At 34.5% G+C, this 16,889-nt stretch overlaps 2 protein-coding genes across 2 annotated transcripts; one reads left to right on the top strand and one right to left on the bottom strand.

Moving 5' to 3' along the window:
• Positions 1 to 10,350: 10,350 nt before the first annotated feature.
• LOC117318909 (protein ANTAGONIST OF LIKE HETEROCHROMATIN PROTEIN 1-like) lies at positions 10,351 to 11,977 on the top strand. The gene is made up of 3 exons (XM_033873843.1): positions 10,351 to 10,471; positions 10,667 to 10,843; positions 11,153 to 11,977. The coding sequence occupies exons 1-3, from the start codon at positions 10,358 to 10,360 to the stop codon at positions 11,666 to 11,668; spliced, it is 807 nt and encodes a 268-aa protein (XP_033729734.1). The 5' UTR covers positions 10,351 to 10,357; the 3' UTR covers positions 11,669 to 11,977.
• A 321-nt stretch (positions 11,978 to 12,298) lies between these two features.
• Positions 12,299 to 15,206, bottom strand: LOC117318908 (trihelix transcription factor GTL1-like). The gene is made up of 4 exons (XM_033873841.1): positions 15,036 to 15,206; positions 14,100 to 14,191; positions 13,551 to 13,720; positions 12,299 to 13,207 (listed from the first exon to the last, which is right to left on the bottom strand). The coding sequence occupies exons 1-4, from the start codon at positions 15,062 to 15,064 to the stop codon at positions 12,629 to 12,631; spliced, it is 870 nt and encodes a 289-aa protein (XP_033729732.1). The 5' UTR covers positions 15,065 to 15,206; the 3' UTR covers positions 12,299 to 12,628.
• Positions 15,207 to 16,889: the final 1,683 nt, after the last annotated feature.

The following is a 16,889-nucleotide window of genomic DNA, read 5'->3' as shown; positions in this document are numbered from 1 at the left end:
TCAATGGCCTCAAAAGTCCCTCAGAAAAAGCTCTTAACGACATCATGCTCTATGTCAAAATACATCAGGCTTGTGCAGAGGAAAATTGTATTTCATTTCCAATCAAATCTTCTGTTGTTTATTATTGGACTAAATTGTGTCAATGGGACCCTAAATAACCAGGTTGGGAACATTCTCTTAATGTGTCAAATTCCATCAAATAAATAATTCTTGAAAATGTTTTTGCTGTTATTTACCATTTTCGCCTATAGTAAAGGTAACCCGAGTTCCAATTATTTACCCACAACAATTTTCCGAAATACTTTACAGGATTATCTTGCAGTAACCATGTCAAAATTATGACATCATAAATTTTGAGGCAAAAAAATTTGTAGACGACAAAGAAAATAGTAGATGGAGCAATGAAAAACTTTTATAAAAACTTGCACTTGCTTGTAGTTACAAGAGAAGAATAATCAAACATGGGTCTGTTCCGAAAACAAGTATATCTCAAACCTCTTGTAAGTGTTTGGGTGGCAAGCCTTTTGCTGACTGGCCAAATTCTTACACTCGGGTCGAGATATAGATCTACGTCCACGGAACAGACACAGGTTAGATTCTATTAGTCCTCGATCACTGCAACGAACCAAATGTTTGATAGTTAAGTATCACCAATAGGAAGTAGTTGAGAGGCTTTATTTTATCATTAGTCAACAACGTAATAGTCGGTAAACATTAACCAGCAGTGTAATGGTCAGTCGGTAAACATTAACCAGCAGTGTAATGGTCAGTCGGTAAACATTAACCAGCAGTGTAATGGTCAGTCGGGAAGCATTAGTCAACAGTGTATGGTCAGTCGGGAAGCATTAACCAAAAGTGTAATATTCAGTCGGTAAGCTTTAGTCAACAGTGTAATATTCAGTCGGGAAGCATTAACCAGCAGTGTAATGGTCAGTCGGGAAGCATTAGTCAACAGTGTAATATTCAGTCGGTAAGCTTTAACCAAACAGTGTATTATGTTCAGTCGGTAAGCTTTAGTCAACAGTGTAATATTCAGTCGGTAAGCTTTAACCAAAAGTGTAATATTCAGTCGGTAAGCTTTAGTCAAAAGTGTAATAGTTGGTAAGCTTTAACCAACAGTATAACAGTTTTTAAGCTTTATCCAACAGCGTAATAGTCGGTAAGCTTTAACCAAAAGTGTAATGTTCAGTCGGTAAGCTTTAACCAAACAGTGTATTATGTTCAGTCGGTAAGCTTTAGTCAACAGTGTAATATTCAGTCGGTAAGCTTTAACCAAAAGTGTAATATTCAGTCGGTAAGCTTTAGTCAAAAGTGTAATAGTTGGTAAGCTTTAACCAACAGTATAACAGTTTTTAAGCTTTATCCAACAGCGTAATAGTCAGTAAGCTTTAACCAAAAGTGTAATATTCAGTCGGTAAGCTTTAGTCAAAAGTGTAATAGTTGGTAAGCTTTAACCAACAGTATAACAGTTTTTAAGCTTTATCCAACAGCGTAATAGTCAGTAAGCTTTAACCAAAAGTGTAATGTTCAGTCGGTAAGCTTTAGTCAAAAGTCAGTGTAATATTTGGTAAGCTTTAACCAACAGTGTAACAGTTTTTAAGCTTTAACCAACAGTGTAACAGTTTTTAAGTTTTAGTCAACAGTGTAATGTTCAAAGCAGAGTATGTGGCCACAGTGTTCATTTTAGATTTGTGAAAAGGGGGGCCATTGGGGCCCCCTTGGGTTGAAAAACTGGGGTCATTGGCCAAAAAAGTAGGGCCAAGGTAAAAATAACACGAAAAATAATTATCCTGACCACTGTTATAAATTGTTTTGTTTTTCTTCTTCTAAATCTTCACATGCACTTCAAAAATTCAAATGTCAGGCAAAAGTAATTTAGCATTACTAGTACAATTTTTATTTTCTTAATCTTCACATTCACATCAAAATTCACACAATGTCAATTTATTATCCAGGAACAATTAACTTATCAAAAAGAGAAAGCCATTTGCTCTGAAACATTCGGGCCGATGTCGAAGATTCCGTTTAGTCCACCTTAGATTCAGTAACTTCAATGTCGGATTGCTCCGTATTTTTCGCTGAAGCACCATCCGATTGCTTTGTGGAATCATTGATCGTTCCGTCATTGTTACTATCTGACCATTGACTCACCAAAAAATAGGAGCCTAGTGTAATACAGTTCGTTTCTTACTTTTCACGGACCCCTCAAACGGAGTTTTTCTTTTTCCCGAAAACATTTTTGTTATGTTTACTTCTGAAACGATCCGAACCAATCAAAATCATCGTTAGGTTACATGTCTCTATCGACCAATCAAATACATTGTTGTATCACTCGAGGCGCGTTCGACATGAAAACCAAGAAAACAACGGTGGAGATCGGTTATACGGCAGATTTTTCTTTACTATCGCTAAGGAATGGTTCATTTTCTTTGTTGCGCCCGAGGACCCGGTGAAACATAATTTTATGCGCCTAGTGATAAAAAATAGCGCCAATGGCGTGGCCCTGATTTTATACTTAAGCTTTATTCAGAGCAGTTTTGTATCTTTATTTTCTATTATACCATTTCATTAGGTTATAATCTCTATTGATAAACAGTTATGTTAAAGGCATGATTGGTAAGAAGTTGTAGCTAAGAGGAAAATGACATAAAACTTTTGTTCTCTCTTTAGTGAAAATGAAGGTAGAACTTGCAATTTCAATTTTGAAATCAGTCATCAATGTTGACATCTCATGATCAATCATCAAGAATCGGTTGCCTTTCAAGTTAGATCATATTGATTATAATCGATAATTGGGACATTACTACTTAATCCTCAAATATTTTGCAAAAAATGTGAATTTTATTACCATTACGGCAAGTTCCTGCGCATTGAACTCGGACTGACCAAATACATGTACTACAAATAGCTGCACATGCACACCTAGTTAGAGTAAACTATGCTTGACAATGTTGTTATTGACAAAGCTGGATACCTATAGCACGTTGTTATTGACAAAGCTGGGTACCTATAGCCCATCAGATTTTCTGTCTTAAAATACCCGACATGCACTGTGCAGAAAACAGTGTACAGAGGATATGTCTTAAAACCAACTTCTTTTTGTAGCATTCCGCTGAACAAGTAAAGGAGAAACCACAATTTATCTTTATCTGCAACACTCTGATATCGTCCATTTAGAAATGTTCCTGTTCAATACACAGAACACCACGTTGTATGTATTTATCCGAAGTTGTAGTAGCTAATTATGTCTCTGAACATCCATAAGTCAAGTCGAAAGGTCACTTAAAACAACTTACTGGAAGGTATTATATTCCGTAGTCAAACTAAGTCCGATCTATTTCCACCACTTTTAACTGTTATTGTAGATAAATAATACAGACCAGTATGTTTTATTCATTTAGTCTTTCCACGGGTGCCTTATTCGTTTTATAAAATAATAACATATAGAGTACATATTTATATATACTCTACAGTATATGTTATTATTTCATAAAACGAGTCAGGCACCTGTGGTCTTTCCCCGGGCAATATTCTAATATTCTTATGTTTGCGGTTTTGACCAGAATTACTTCTTCGTCAAAAGGATAATTTAGTGAAATTGATTGATTGTTTATGAGTTATCAAAATAGATTATAAATGTATTCCTACTTAAAGGTCTTCAATACGAGCAATTTTTCATTAAAATACAGGTCAATGTACGAGTCATGTCAAATATTCCTTTGAAATAGAAAGGTTTTGGTACTAATCGGATTCATTTTTAAAATGTTGACATCAAAGGGCTCTCTGTTCTTTCTATTGCTGAATAAACTTGATCTTTGGGACCATTGATTGGTTGGTAATTCCAATACATTGAAATGTGACTACCTATATTGTATGGGCCCCAGACAGCACGTGTCCTAGGCCTACGAAATCAAATGGTGAAATTTCCTATTAAATTCGACATAATACCAAATAATTATCGCACAAATACTAAATCAGAAGTATGATTATGCATAAGAGATACACATGCATGCGTTTATCGTCTTTTTAATACCGAAAAACTCTCATTAAACACAAATATTTCTGAGCGCACATGTTGTACCACTCACCACTGGCGTCAAGCTGGCCCGCAATAACTCAACTTCTAGTAATGTACACTTATTGGTACTTCCGGTTCTCTTATCGGTTGCTCTTGTCTGGTATAGTGTAATAACTACTCTTCAGAGAAAGAAGGAAGGCCAAGGTAACTTAACACAATTTTTATTAATTATTTGATCAGCGACAATATATTGAATGAAAAAAAAGCAAAGCTATCTTATTACATGTAAAATTAGTTGAATTTGCCTTATTTCATTGATAGAGTGGATCATATTTTCGAAATTTCTTTATTGTAGATACAGTATACATTGCCGAAGTTATTTGATGCAGTTTCATTTTCATTTTTACAACTGAATGAAAATCAAGTCCCAGTGCTGATGCAAAACAAATTATTAAAGCATAATGTTTTACAAAGGATAGATATGTTCTAGATCTATGACATTGGTATAACAAGTACAAAGTATAGATAATTGTTTCTAAATAATTTTCAATTTCCAGTCATTTTAAAATAATAATATTACTGCAGTACTGCTTGTATATAATTATTGTCAGACTCCACTGCAGATATACATGTATATATATATATTTTCGTTTCCAGATTTGTATACAAAGACTTATGAAAGATGGCAATTCCATTAGGTTTGTGTTTCAACAATATTAATTCTTAATTCATGACCCTCTTGAATTAGATACAACTGAGTGTTATGATATTGTCAATAATGAATTGAATAATTAACAATCTGGTACAGTATACGTTTCATTTTGACACTCTGTCTGGAACAGATTAAATATATACCTGCCAGGTGTTATGGAAAATTAGATAAATCAGTGCCTAATATTATTAAATTATATTTATTATATTTTTTGTTGTTGAAATGATATTTGCATGTTTTGATATTCAAAATATTAATGGAATAATTTACAACACCTGGTGACTGTATATTGATATTCTTGATGCTTTGTGGGGTTTTTGTTATTATTTTCCAGGGTATGGACAATTTGGTATGGTAATACATCTTCATAATGTCAGTGCCCGGGTTGCATACATGTACATTCATCTACAGTCAAAAATGATGTAAAGGCTGGGATCATAACCTGACTGTCCAGGCAAATTTTTTAAAACTACACTGATATTCCATTTTTTCAAATATGATTATAAATTAAATGCCTTTCCATGCTGATATCTTTGCAGGTCCACATACTTATGCTGGCATCATAAAATTAACCTTAAAAGTAACAAATATTTGTGTTATTGTAGCATTCACAGGTGTTAATATATAAAGAGAAATCTTGTGTTGTTTTAAGTAAGATAACTTGATTAAATTGATTGAGTTTATGTTATTCTACATACAAACATGAATACTATATTTACAATGCTAATTAACCCTGATTTATCCTTTGTTATATTTACACCTTTGAGCGTTTGCTGTATTAATAATTACCTTTTCATTAAAAAAAAAAGTAAGAGATGGTCACTAACAAGACTAGAGGGGAAATCTTTCAAGATTTGTAACATAAAGCTCAAGTATATTGTGCATCTGTTAATTATGTAAAATCTTTTTTTGGTTTTGTTTAATAACCATACTATGATACTTTTTTCATATGTTGTTTAATCATATTGATAACTTTTATTTTTCATTTCATTTTATTTGTCATTATTGATGATTCTATCACAACATATTAACTCACATTCAACCACCCTTGACATTAAGAAAATCATTATAAGAGAACAAAAAACTAATGAGTTCAGTGTCATTTATTCAGTCTTCTTGACTAAATAATATTTGATAATTATAAGAATTAAGGGTATAAAAATGTACATTTATAACATTGAATCAAAATAATAAATTTGTTTTTATGGCTCATTGTAATTATTATATTAATATATGTGTTTGGTATATGATTATCAGAAATACAAAACGAAGTTTTAATTGATACTTGTCACATTTCATTCAAATTTCTCATATCTGTAAAATTAATTTTAAAGAATTGAATCAATCTGAAACTAATTAACTGTTTGCAGGAAAAACAGACTTTTCCATTTGGAAAACTTGAAGGTCAAGAACTGTCTTTCATTTGGGAGGATGGACCAAAAAATGTGGTAAAGGAGAATTGAAGTTATGATAATCAACCTATATTACTTTGTCTGACCGTAAATTTGTCTTACACTCATCTATTACCATGAAAAATTAGACTGACAAAGTAATCAATTTTATGCAGTAAACACATTCTCATGTTTTCAATTAATACACATCTTTAATGTATTAGTAACAGTATCCTGAAATTGAATAATTATACAGTGTTGCTGTGTAAAATAATGGTTGATAATTTTCATATATCTCAGAAGTTACTGTCTGTTGTGTTGAACTAATTTATCAATTAAAAATTATCATACACACTTATATTTTCACAGGTTGAACCTACATGTATGCAGCCAGCAGTGGTTTTCCCTTATCCAATTGTTGATTGTGGGATAACGTTTGGATGGTCAAATGAAACAGTGGTAATGTTAATCATGTCTGGTACAGTAATTAATAAGCATATTAGTACAAAAGTTTTTAATCAGAATATATTATAGAAAATTATTCCTCTCCCATTTGTCAGTTTAAAAGTTTTCTGCCCTTGAGGCAATGTCGAAAAACCAAGATTTAAAATTTAACACGAAAGAAATTTTCTGTATGGTTATTCTTCTCTACACTACACACTTGAATCCATGTAATAATGGATGCGACACCTGGTACAAAGGTAAAGAAAATTTTGCCTGTGCAAAAACAGGCATGGAGTTGTGATCAGAGAAATCCTTGTCCCACCATAAGATCACTACTTATAATAACTTCACAGCAAAACAGGGTATTCACATCACATCAATGTAATGCCTCAAGATAACATACACATAGTATATTTGAAGAATCATTTACTGCCTTGGTGAGGGATCGCAATCCTGGTAACTTTTGTAACAAAATTCTGAATTTGTCTTGTAGTTTAAGCCATTTGCTCAATACCTCCCTCCAGTTGATTATCCTCTTACTCAATTAAAACAGATATCTTCTATTATATACAAAATTATATTAACAAGAAAAATTAGGTACAGTGCAGACCGTAGGAATGAACACAAAGTCACCATGTGCCGGTGTTTGATTTTCTATTCAAGGGGTAAATCACAGCGACCGATCACCCTAAATCCCTATCAGGGATCATGAAAACGGCGTCATCGCGATCCCCGGTGGTAATGTGTTCATCGTTTTCTCCGCGAAACATCAAAGCAATTTGTCCGCCGCGAATCCTGATGATGCAGCCCCGGAGGGCCACGATTACATTCAGCCCTCGGTTTTACCTGTGATGGTGTGGCTCTCAGTTGACCATTATCGACCCTTATCGTTGTACGTGTACCGATTTTTTTACCGCTAGCAGTCGAGACGATTGGTAGATTTTGTGACTTACATGCAAGTGTCCTATCCCTAATGTAAGACTCGAATTCGAAGTGATACGGTTCTCCGTGACGATCATGGGTATAACTAAATAAAAAAAACATCTGGATACCGTATAGTGAGTCTACGAAATTCCCTTAACGTCTCAATTGCTGCTGTTGATAAATGATGTGGTTTAAATGATCTGCAATTCAATACTTGTATATAGGCCTATGCATTTAATCACTACTGATTTAGCTGACCTGTTTATAGATGGCGCTTTGTGCATGACCTCAGATGCCATGACCTCGGAGAGGCCACATAAGGGGCTCGTTATTTAGTGAAAGATCTCGGACTTATTTTTACGTGATCTAGCGAAGTCCTTAATTGCATAATTTAGTCATCACATATATCTGAAGTATATAGCTAGTAAGATGTCTGTTTGAGAAATTGATCCATATACGTGTACGACCTGTGACGGATGAGAAGACGATAAACATTGATAAGATCATTACTTGTCCTCGCGGGGACATAATGTATGTTTTTGGTTTCGTAATTGTTTGAAGAAAACCAAATTTTATCCTGAATACTATAGCTTATAATTATTTCGTCTGACTTTTTGTAGTGGGTTTCATACATAGACTGTACAATTATTTAAACATTTCGTAGTTTAAATACACGACTTAAAGACGTTGTGTGTTTTCTTACTATCATTATTTATGTTGATATATATGCTACTTGCAGTTTACAGGGACGATTCCGGGGTGGCTAATAGCATAGACATACACTTGGGCGCATTCAAATTACCTGTAGATATAGAAATCCATGCTCATATTTTCCAAACTATATATATAGTAGTTAATCAACTTCATTATTTCATCAACAGCCAAATTGTCACAGCAAAATCATTATGCGAGGTCTCTTTTTTTTCTATTACATGCATGATTGGAATCTATGTGTGTATACTATAAATTTTGTGTATATTGTTAAATGGAAATTGTCAAATAAATATTGTTTGAAATACATAGACTACAGAATGATGTGTATGTATAGTCTGATGTGCCCTCTTTATTGTGAGAAAACAATACATTGGTGTATGTAATAAAGAAATCTATAAAATACATTTTAACATATTTCAATTAATTATAAGCATAACATGGGAATCTTTCCCGTCCCTTTTATTTTGGAAGCAAAACAAAATAACGTACTAACAATACAGACGTCACCATTACGATCAAGACCTAACGTCCAAACAATGTGAACTATTTCGTCCTTTCTCTATCTACAGACCAGTCTATTTTACGTCCAACGAAGCCTGATGATAGATCATGTAATTTGAAATTGTCCATTGAACTGGTAGGTAACAAAGGAGTTCCAGAAGAAAATATTTACCTTCTGTGAAGAGAATGTCGGAGAAGAGTATATAATAGATATATTATATCATTATCGTGGTTTTGTTTTACCGCAATCATTGAAAATTCGCTAGGAAATCATATATTCCAAATCGTTACCGTTTAAAACCAAATGAAATCAAACTGAATGATCTATTAAACGGTCATACTTATAAATTAGTTATAAATGGTGTATCATTATTTTCTAGAAAAAAATCTCTATATCGCGTAATATAATCATAATTGAAGTTAGTGAAAGCGATATAGATTAATTCTCTATACACAGAACAATTACATGCCGTGTAATTACCGTTATAGAAATGTTTTCACCAACTGTTAACACCTGTCAATCACATATCTTAATTACAATAGAGAGTATACCTGTTTCGCAATGACCCCATCGGACCCCTATGGTTTTTTTACCTGAGGGGAGTATATGTTGTTATCCAGAAGGATGTTAGGCTGTAGTTGGTCCATGTCTACTACCTGTATCTCACATCTTACCGTAGGATTTTTTTTTTAAATAAATAAATGAAATTACACGTTTCAAATCGCAACAATTAGTGTTCGTGTATTATCTCAATAATTAATAACAAATACACGGGATAACAGCTACCGTAATTATTTAAGTAAATATAAACTAAATATTGTGAAATTATACCCTTATGTTTTGGGCGACACTCTCATAAATCTTAGCGTAAGACTTTTTTTACAGAGAATTAATTAGACAATAGATTGCTGGGATACCTGCATCGAATGGGGTGGACAGTTTACCTGATGACACACCATAATCAGGCACAGCCTACTATAGCTCCGCCCACATACTCTCAGATTTGTTGCCACATGTGTGATTGACATGTCTAGATGATTTTTACAAAGGACATCGTCGAAGTTTTAATCGTTTGCTGATGTCACTGCACGTTAATGAAATTAATGTAAAGGCTATAAACAGACATATAGATTCGCTTGTTACCGTACATGTACATTGATTGATATATTTAATCAGAAGACAGTTACCTGTACAATAGCAAACTCGTAGAGCGAGTTCACGTCAAACTCGCGGGTTGAGTAGAGTGACGTAAAATTCTATTTAAAGCTGCAAACTCGAGAGTTGTGAACTGAACGCGTTACTCTCGTTTTGAGAGTAAACAAAGATGGCTGCCCCCATAAACCAACGCTACCTGATGTTGCTGGGTACTTACCTATGCGAATTATTAGACGATGACATTGACGATGCATATTATCGTTTGCTACAGAAGATTATTGGTCATGGTAGGAGACAAAATGTTCCGCGTATAAGTGGATATATTGAAGAAACATTGCCACGTTTCCTTTCGGAAGACTACAGGACACACTTTCGTGTATCAAAAGAAATGTACGAGAAAATGTTAGCGGAGATCATGGTTTCTTTAACTTTTGTTCATCGAGGAGGCCATGACCAGATAACACCAGCAAAACAATTATTCGTTTTTTTTATGTTACATGGCCAACACAGAAAGTATGAGGGAGATAGGGCAATACTTCGGAATTGGGAAATCGACCGTACACATCACATTGGAGCGTGTTACTGAGGCTGTCATCGACCATTTTTTAAAGGTAAGAATGTGAAATTAAATATTATATTATAATTTTTAGCAGGGACGTATAACACATAATACGCCCCTGATTTTACTTTAAACCGCTGCGTGAAATACTTACCTCATTTTGTCCGGGATAATACATATAAAACATCATGATCATAATTTTACTTCGGAATCCCTAATGTACTTTCTTTTTCTGTATTTTTTCCAGGTGATCAAATGGCCTGATTTTCCCACTCAGCTCCAAATTGCCCAGGACATCCATCTACGGTATGGTCTACCAGATATTGTAGGGTATCTTGATGGTACACATATAAGATTATCTGGCTGCCCCAAAGGAGACAAAGATTACATAAACAGGAAATCCTACCCCTCAATACAACTGCAGGTAATGTTACGCACTATTAAATATAACAGTTTGTTGGGTTTAACTCGCTATAAACAATCAAGGCCATTTTTATGTAAGATTTGCAGTAGCTAGTGGCTACCTCACTAAGTATATTTGTCATATATGAAGGGCTCGTCGAATAGGTGAATTCCGATAAAGTGTACTCAACCAAGAACACAACTACATCATAGACCAGCCAGTTTCTTGTCTTCTTGAGAAACACAAGTATGAAAATATGTGTTTTGGGGCATATCATATGCGAGTCCAGTAGTTGTTTATGAATTCATGTTTTAATTTTGCTTATTTCAGGTTGTGGTGGATCAGGATCTGTTAATAACTAACTGTTACACAGGATGGGCTGGATGCGCCCATGATGCTCGAGTTCTGAGAAATTCCACTCTATATGAGAAAGCAGAAGCGGGGGGATACATTATTCCAGGCAAAGTCATAGTAGCGGACAGTGCTTACCCACTTAAGGACTGGCTAGTGACACCATTTAAGGACAACGGTCATCTCAACCACAATCAGCGCAGATTTAATCGCATCCTTTCCTCTGGGCGCCAGATAGTTGAGAGGGCAATTGGTCATCTCAAGGGCAGATTTAGGAGACTGCAGGAAATAACTGTCCATGAGCCCAGATTGATTGTGTCACTGATCACATGTGGGTGTATTATGCACAATCTGTGTATTCTCAGCCATGAGAATTTAGATACCTATATGAACTATGATGATGATAATAATCATCCGAACAATTTTCCAAACATTTTTCAGAATGATGTTGGTGGCGTAGCTAGGAGACAAATACTTATGAATGCCATGAACTAGGATTTATAGCAGATGCGATACCCAGAATAATGAATTCTAGTTTTAAGGAAGAATGCAGGCAAACATATTTTATTCTGGGCATCTCAATTTAACATTGCTTTTTTCAGACATTGGTTATATATTGAGAAGCACTGGTAGGATCATAAGTTTTTTATTGTATCTCATTTTAAAATTACCCATGGTCTTTAGCTGTATTTTTACAATTTGGGACTGGTCAAAAGCACTAAATGGGTGCCAAGCACCCACATTCAATTAAAAAATGAAAATTTGTTTTGATATATCAGATTCTTGTTATGACTACTTCTTGAGAAGTGCTCTCAGAATAAAATTGATCAAATTATAAAACATCTTCTTTCCTTTTTATAATGAAGATCTATATTTTCACATGTACGTAATTCTATGGATGGCACCCTAGAAAACATGGGAGTTTTGTTGGGGTAGACATTTTATTGGAAAGGCTTTTCCATTTTAAGTAAGCGTGTGGAGTCAAAAAAGTTTTTTTTTTGACATTCTTGTTATCTGCTATCTATATTTAAATTGGCACATAGACAATAGCCTGAAACACCTCAAATGTGACAAAAACATAAAATATTTAACCATTTAATATAACTTTCATAACAAAATAGTTTTGCAAAATAAAAAGACATACATATCTTGCAATTTGAAAATTAAAGTATTTGGCACATGATTCAATATATCTCACAAGTACATTAATAATGTGAACACTTTGGAATGTAGTCCATATTTGTTAGAACAGTCACATTTGTAACTACTCATAAAATATTAAGCAAAAAAATTGCAAAATTAATCAACCATTATTAAATGCATATCTTGCATTTTAAAAATGAAAGTTATTGGCACATGTACATTAGATCACTTTTAACCTTAATCTACATATGAATGATATGGTATGTAGTCCATATCTAAACAACGAAGCATATCTATTGCAGTTATTACAGTCTAATCACTATCATCCTCTTCATTTGTACTTTGGCCTGCCAACATTTGAAAGATATTCAAAATTTTGTCCATCCTCCTCATTTTTTCTCTGTGATGTTTCGACATCATCTCCTCTATCCCCGCAATATCTTGACCGGATTTTCTCTTCTTGTTGACACTTGAATTAGAGCTTGTACTCTTAACTGAACTACATGATGAGCTTCCTGGGGAAATATCACACAAATTTGAATTGGCAGCTTTTTTCATAACAAATGGTGTTTCCTTACTTGAATCGATTAATATGACTGGTTGTGTTGAGGCTTTGTTGCCGTAAGCTTGATTGAATACTTCAAAATACTTCCAACTTGCCGGAGAATTTCCAGTTTTACTATTTGAATCAAGAATTTCTTTGTATTTTTTTTTCAAGTTTTTCCATTTGTTCATTATTTGAATCTTTGTTACGTTTATTCCATTCTTCTTCATTTGGGTGGTTATCTCATTCCATAGGGTGTCATGGCTTTTAGAGCCATTGAATGCTGTTTCCTTGTCTAAGCGAACATCAATCAGACATTTCTCTTCCTTTTCTGTCCAAACATGAATCTGTAACAGTTAGAGAATTCAGTCGTTTTAACAAGGATGAATGAAATTCTTCTCTTGATAATACAGAATTGTTAGAAATTCGGATATTTTTATCCTGCCAATCATGTAGGGGAACAGACGAAGGGGATTTTTCTTCGCTATTCAAACCTGAACCAAATAGGTAACTGATATCAATGTTTCCTAAATCTGAGGTAAATGATACTCCTTCAGGGCTGCATAAGGCACTTGTGAAACAAATTGTTGTTTCTCCTGAGGTAATAAGGAGATTGTCAATATACTTTTCATATAGATAATCTTTATCAGGACAGTTTGAGTTCAAGTTATAACCATATCTTTCACTTACATTTGATGTATTTTCTTTCATGGAGGTTTGACTGGCAGTTTGACTGGAGGTTTGACTAGCGGTTTGACCGGTTTCCTTAGGCTGGATACTGTTAATATGGCGATCCAATGATCGCTCACACTTGGCCTGGTGTGCTATCTGATTTAGATAAAACTTGTGCTTTTCTGGATCTAAATTAGAAACATAAAAAACTCTCAGCATACTTATTTTTATATAAAAAAGTGTACATTGCATGACTTTGCCAGGAAAGATCAGTTACAGTGGACCCCCGATAATCTGGACGTCGATAGTCCGGAAAACTCGCAATCCAGACAGAAATTTCAGGGAATGGATTTCCGTAACGTTAAGAATTGACTTAGAACACGGAATTTGGCAGTCCGGAAAATTTGTAATCCGAACAGTTTAGGCTGGGAACGAAGGTGTCCAGATTATCGAAGGTCCACTGTAATGTCATTTATGTTAAATATTGAGAGGTAAAACACATATTTAAATGGAAATTCATGAAACCAAACTATTACATCATGAAGAATGTTATATACAATTGCTTACCGGTCTTGTAACATTGGTGGATCTCATTCGCAAAGCTTCGAGGGACAATGGTTTTTATTTGTTGACCTTCATGGTCAAATTCAATTTGGACCCTAAAATAAGAGAAACATTATATAGGTCACTTTAAAGAAGCAACTGGAATTTCACAAACATTGAAAAAAAAATCTTGTCTACCATTGAACAGGTTGGGAAATTCCTCGCATTTGAGAGGATGCGTTGGAACTCCGACACATCCTCTAGATCTCATTTCAGAGGAGAAAAATCCTCTCAACTCGGACACATTTGTTAATATTGGTGTACAGGTAAGTGATAAAGTGCTTTTATAAAAATAACCGGACAAATGGCATTTTCTCCTTTACACGCTGCAATATTCATATGATTAACTACATTTGCAAACAAAAACTTCAGAAATATGTCGTCTACTTTTAGCCCAAACTGATCAACTGTACCACCATTCAGAAAATCCACGGCTAACAATGGAGTCTTTTGTCAGATAAACACAGGTGAAGACATTCTAAAAATAGAATCACTAACATGTGCATGGCTGTCCATTGGTTTTACACTGCATAGTGCAGTGCATGTTTTATTGAATTGTAAACAAACGGGATAACATATTTCTAAAGTTTTTCTTTACAAATGCAGATTATCATATGAATATCCCAGCATGTGAAAGAAAATATGCCATTTTGTTAGTTTATTTTTAAAGGCACTTTATCACTTGCCTGTACACCAATATTAATTCAATATGAATATATATATGAATTAAACAAATGTGCATTCCCTCGAGTCTTTATCATCGATCAGCTGAAGATTTCACACAAGATACGAAAAATTGTATGTTCTATGACTAAGTGGTGGTCCATGCCATCGTTTTACAAAAAGGTTTTGGGAAAAATACCGTCATATCATTAAATGCAACCACAATTCTTTACATACAGCGGGTCTTCGTCTATATTTTCCGCCATCTTGAAACTCGAGGAACCCTGGGTCGAGGCTGGGTTAGGCACGGGTAGAGTTCAAAGGTCAAATTACGTCACTCGAGTTAAAACTGACTGCGTTTTGTTGAAACCTGAGTCTCTCGAGTTAACTCGAGAGCTTCACGTGAACTCGCTCGTAGAGACTCGGCAAAAATCAGACACCGCAGATCGTCAGTACCGACCGCAGTGCAATTTAATTAGGGTGCATGTGATTATTTATTTATTACCATATTTCGTTCAATTAACGCATTAAAATCAGACACATTGTTGACTTGAACATTACAATAAGCAGACATCTGTCTCCGGCCGTATCTTCATCTGTGTACCATTGTCGTGGTCATTTATTTGCTACATAAAATACTGTGTTATCGAACATAAACATAATATGTCGTTACTAAAACCAAAGACATATTATATGTCTCTGCTAAAACATATATATCATGTGGCATAAAACTTAGTTGTTGCTAGCCACATCGTCATTCACAATATAAAAGTGGTACGCATTCAGATATTTTCATTTATATTTATAACGTACCCTCATGTGAGCCCACAGGCGCTTGCATAGAAAATATTACTTTCAATTTTTGTTTGATATGACAGTGGTATGTTTAATCTGTTAGCGCCTGTGGTAGGACTGTGATCTAAAGTTTTCTGACTGCAGTTCAAAGGAACCTTGCAACTTACATGTGATAAACGGTGACGAGTACACAACTAAATTCACACATGTTCCTAATAATTTGATAGTTGTGTAATTGTCTGCAGCTAATTTCAGGTATCAAACGTCATTTTTTTTCAGCGGTATTATCAAGCAGTTAAAGTAACCATTTAGGAACACAAAATGTCAAACTTTTCAGGAAAATCAAAACCGAGAATAATATGCATAGAAAGAAAAAAAATACTGGGAGAAAGATCCTATGGTCGGTTAATTTATGTACATGTCTGTGATATTTAAATAAGACACACTAAAAAATACCGAAGACGAGTTTAAAGTTCTTTATTCGAGGTACGGACAAAAAATTTTCAGATTGTAAATACCAAGTATACATCATGTATGTATATTTACTATATCTTCATCCAATACACACACATGTATGAATACGTGTGCCTGTTCACTCGTCTATACATATACAACACGTATCATTCAAAAGCAACTTAATCCAAAATGCTCAATTTTTTATACTCTCTTCTTTATCACATTTTTGAATTGAATATTGTTGTATTTTGTACCATCATGTGACTATGTTATTATTCATTGTTTTGTTAATTTTACGGGAGAAGTCGTTTATAAGTTGGTAAAATTTGCTGACTAATCCCTTTGTCATTTCTGTATATCAATAAAATATGTTTTAACTTAAACTACAACACGTGTACAGTGGACCCGCGATAATCCGGACGCCGATAGTCCGGACAACTCACAGTCCGGACGGAAATACACGGGAACGGATTTCCGTAACGTTATTTGTACTCACGAGTCCGGAAATTTGGATTCCGATTCCGGAAGCCCATTTTGGGAACGGAGCGTACTTTTCATTAGTAAATTTCCCTCAATAATCCGGACGATTTCTTCACCACGAGGAGAAAAAAATGTCGGGGCAAGTCACCCGTGTCGACAGCTGTACAGACTATCACTTGACACTGTGCGTAGTCATAGCGACCGCTGCCAGGTCATAGCCCCGGGTGTTTACCTGTGTTACAATGTGTAACTTTTGTTTTTATAACGGTACATTGCTTTTTCTCTACGACCTAAATGTTACAGTATTAAAGGATTTTATAGTATAGCCTGGTTACATTGGCCTTTTTTTTTATCCTAACT

Source organism: Pecten maximus, unplaced genomic scaffold, assembly GCF_902652985.1.
Source record: "Pecten maximus unplaced genomic scaffold, xPecMax1.1, whole genome shotgun sequence".
Taxonomy (NCBI): Eukaryota; Metazoa; Mollusca; class Bivalvia; order Pectinida; family Pectinidae; genus Pecten; species Pecten maximus.
This window is presented reverse-complemented; position numbering and strand designations above follow the sequence as displayed.

Coding starts and splice junctions, on each gene's coding strand:
- LOC117318909 (XM_033873843.1), top strand. CDS start 10,358: ATGGCCAACACAGAAAGTATGAGGGAGATAGGGCAATACTTCGGAATT. Junction 10,472..10,666: donor TCATCGACCATTTTTTAAAG/GTAAGAATGTGA, acceptor TATTTTTTCCAG/GTGATCAAATGGCCTGATTT. Junction 10,844..11,152: donor ACCCCTCAATACAACTGCAG/GTAATGTTACGC, acceptor TGCTTATTTCAG/GTTGTGGTGGATCAGGATCT.
- LOC117318908 (XM_033873841.1), bottom strand. CDS start 15,064: ATGGCGGAAAATATAGACGAAGACCCGCT. Junction 13,721..14,099: donor CCACCAATGTTACAAGACCG/GTAAGCAATTGT, acceptor TTTCTAATTTAG/ATCCAGAAAAGCACAAGTTT. Junction 13,208..13,550: donor TGAAAGAAAATACATCAAAT/GTAAGTGAAAGA, acceptor TAACTGTTACAG/ATTCATGTTTGGACAGAAAA.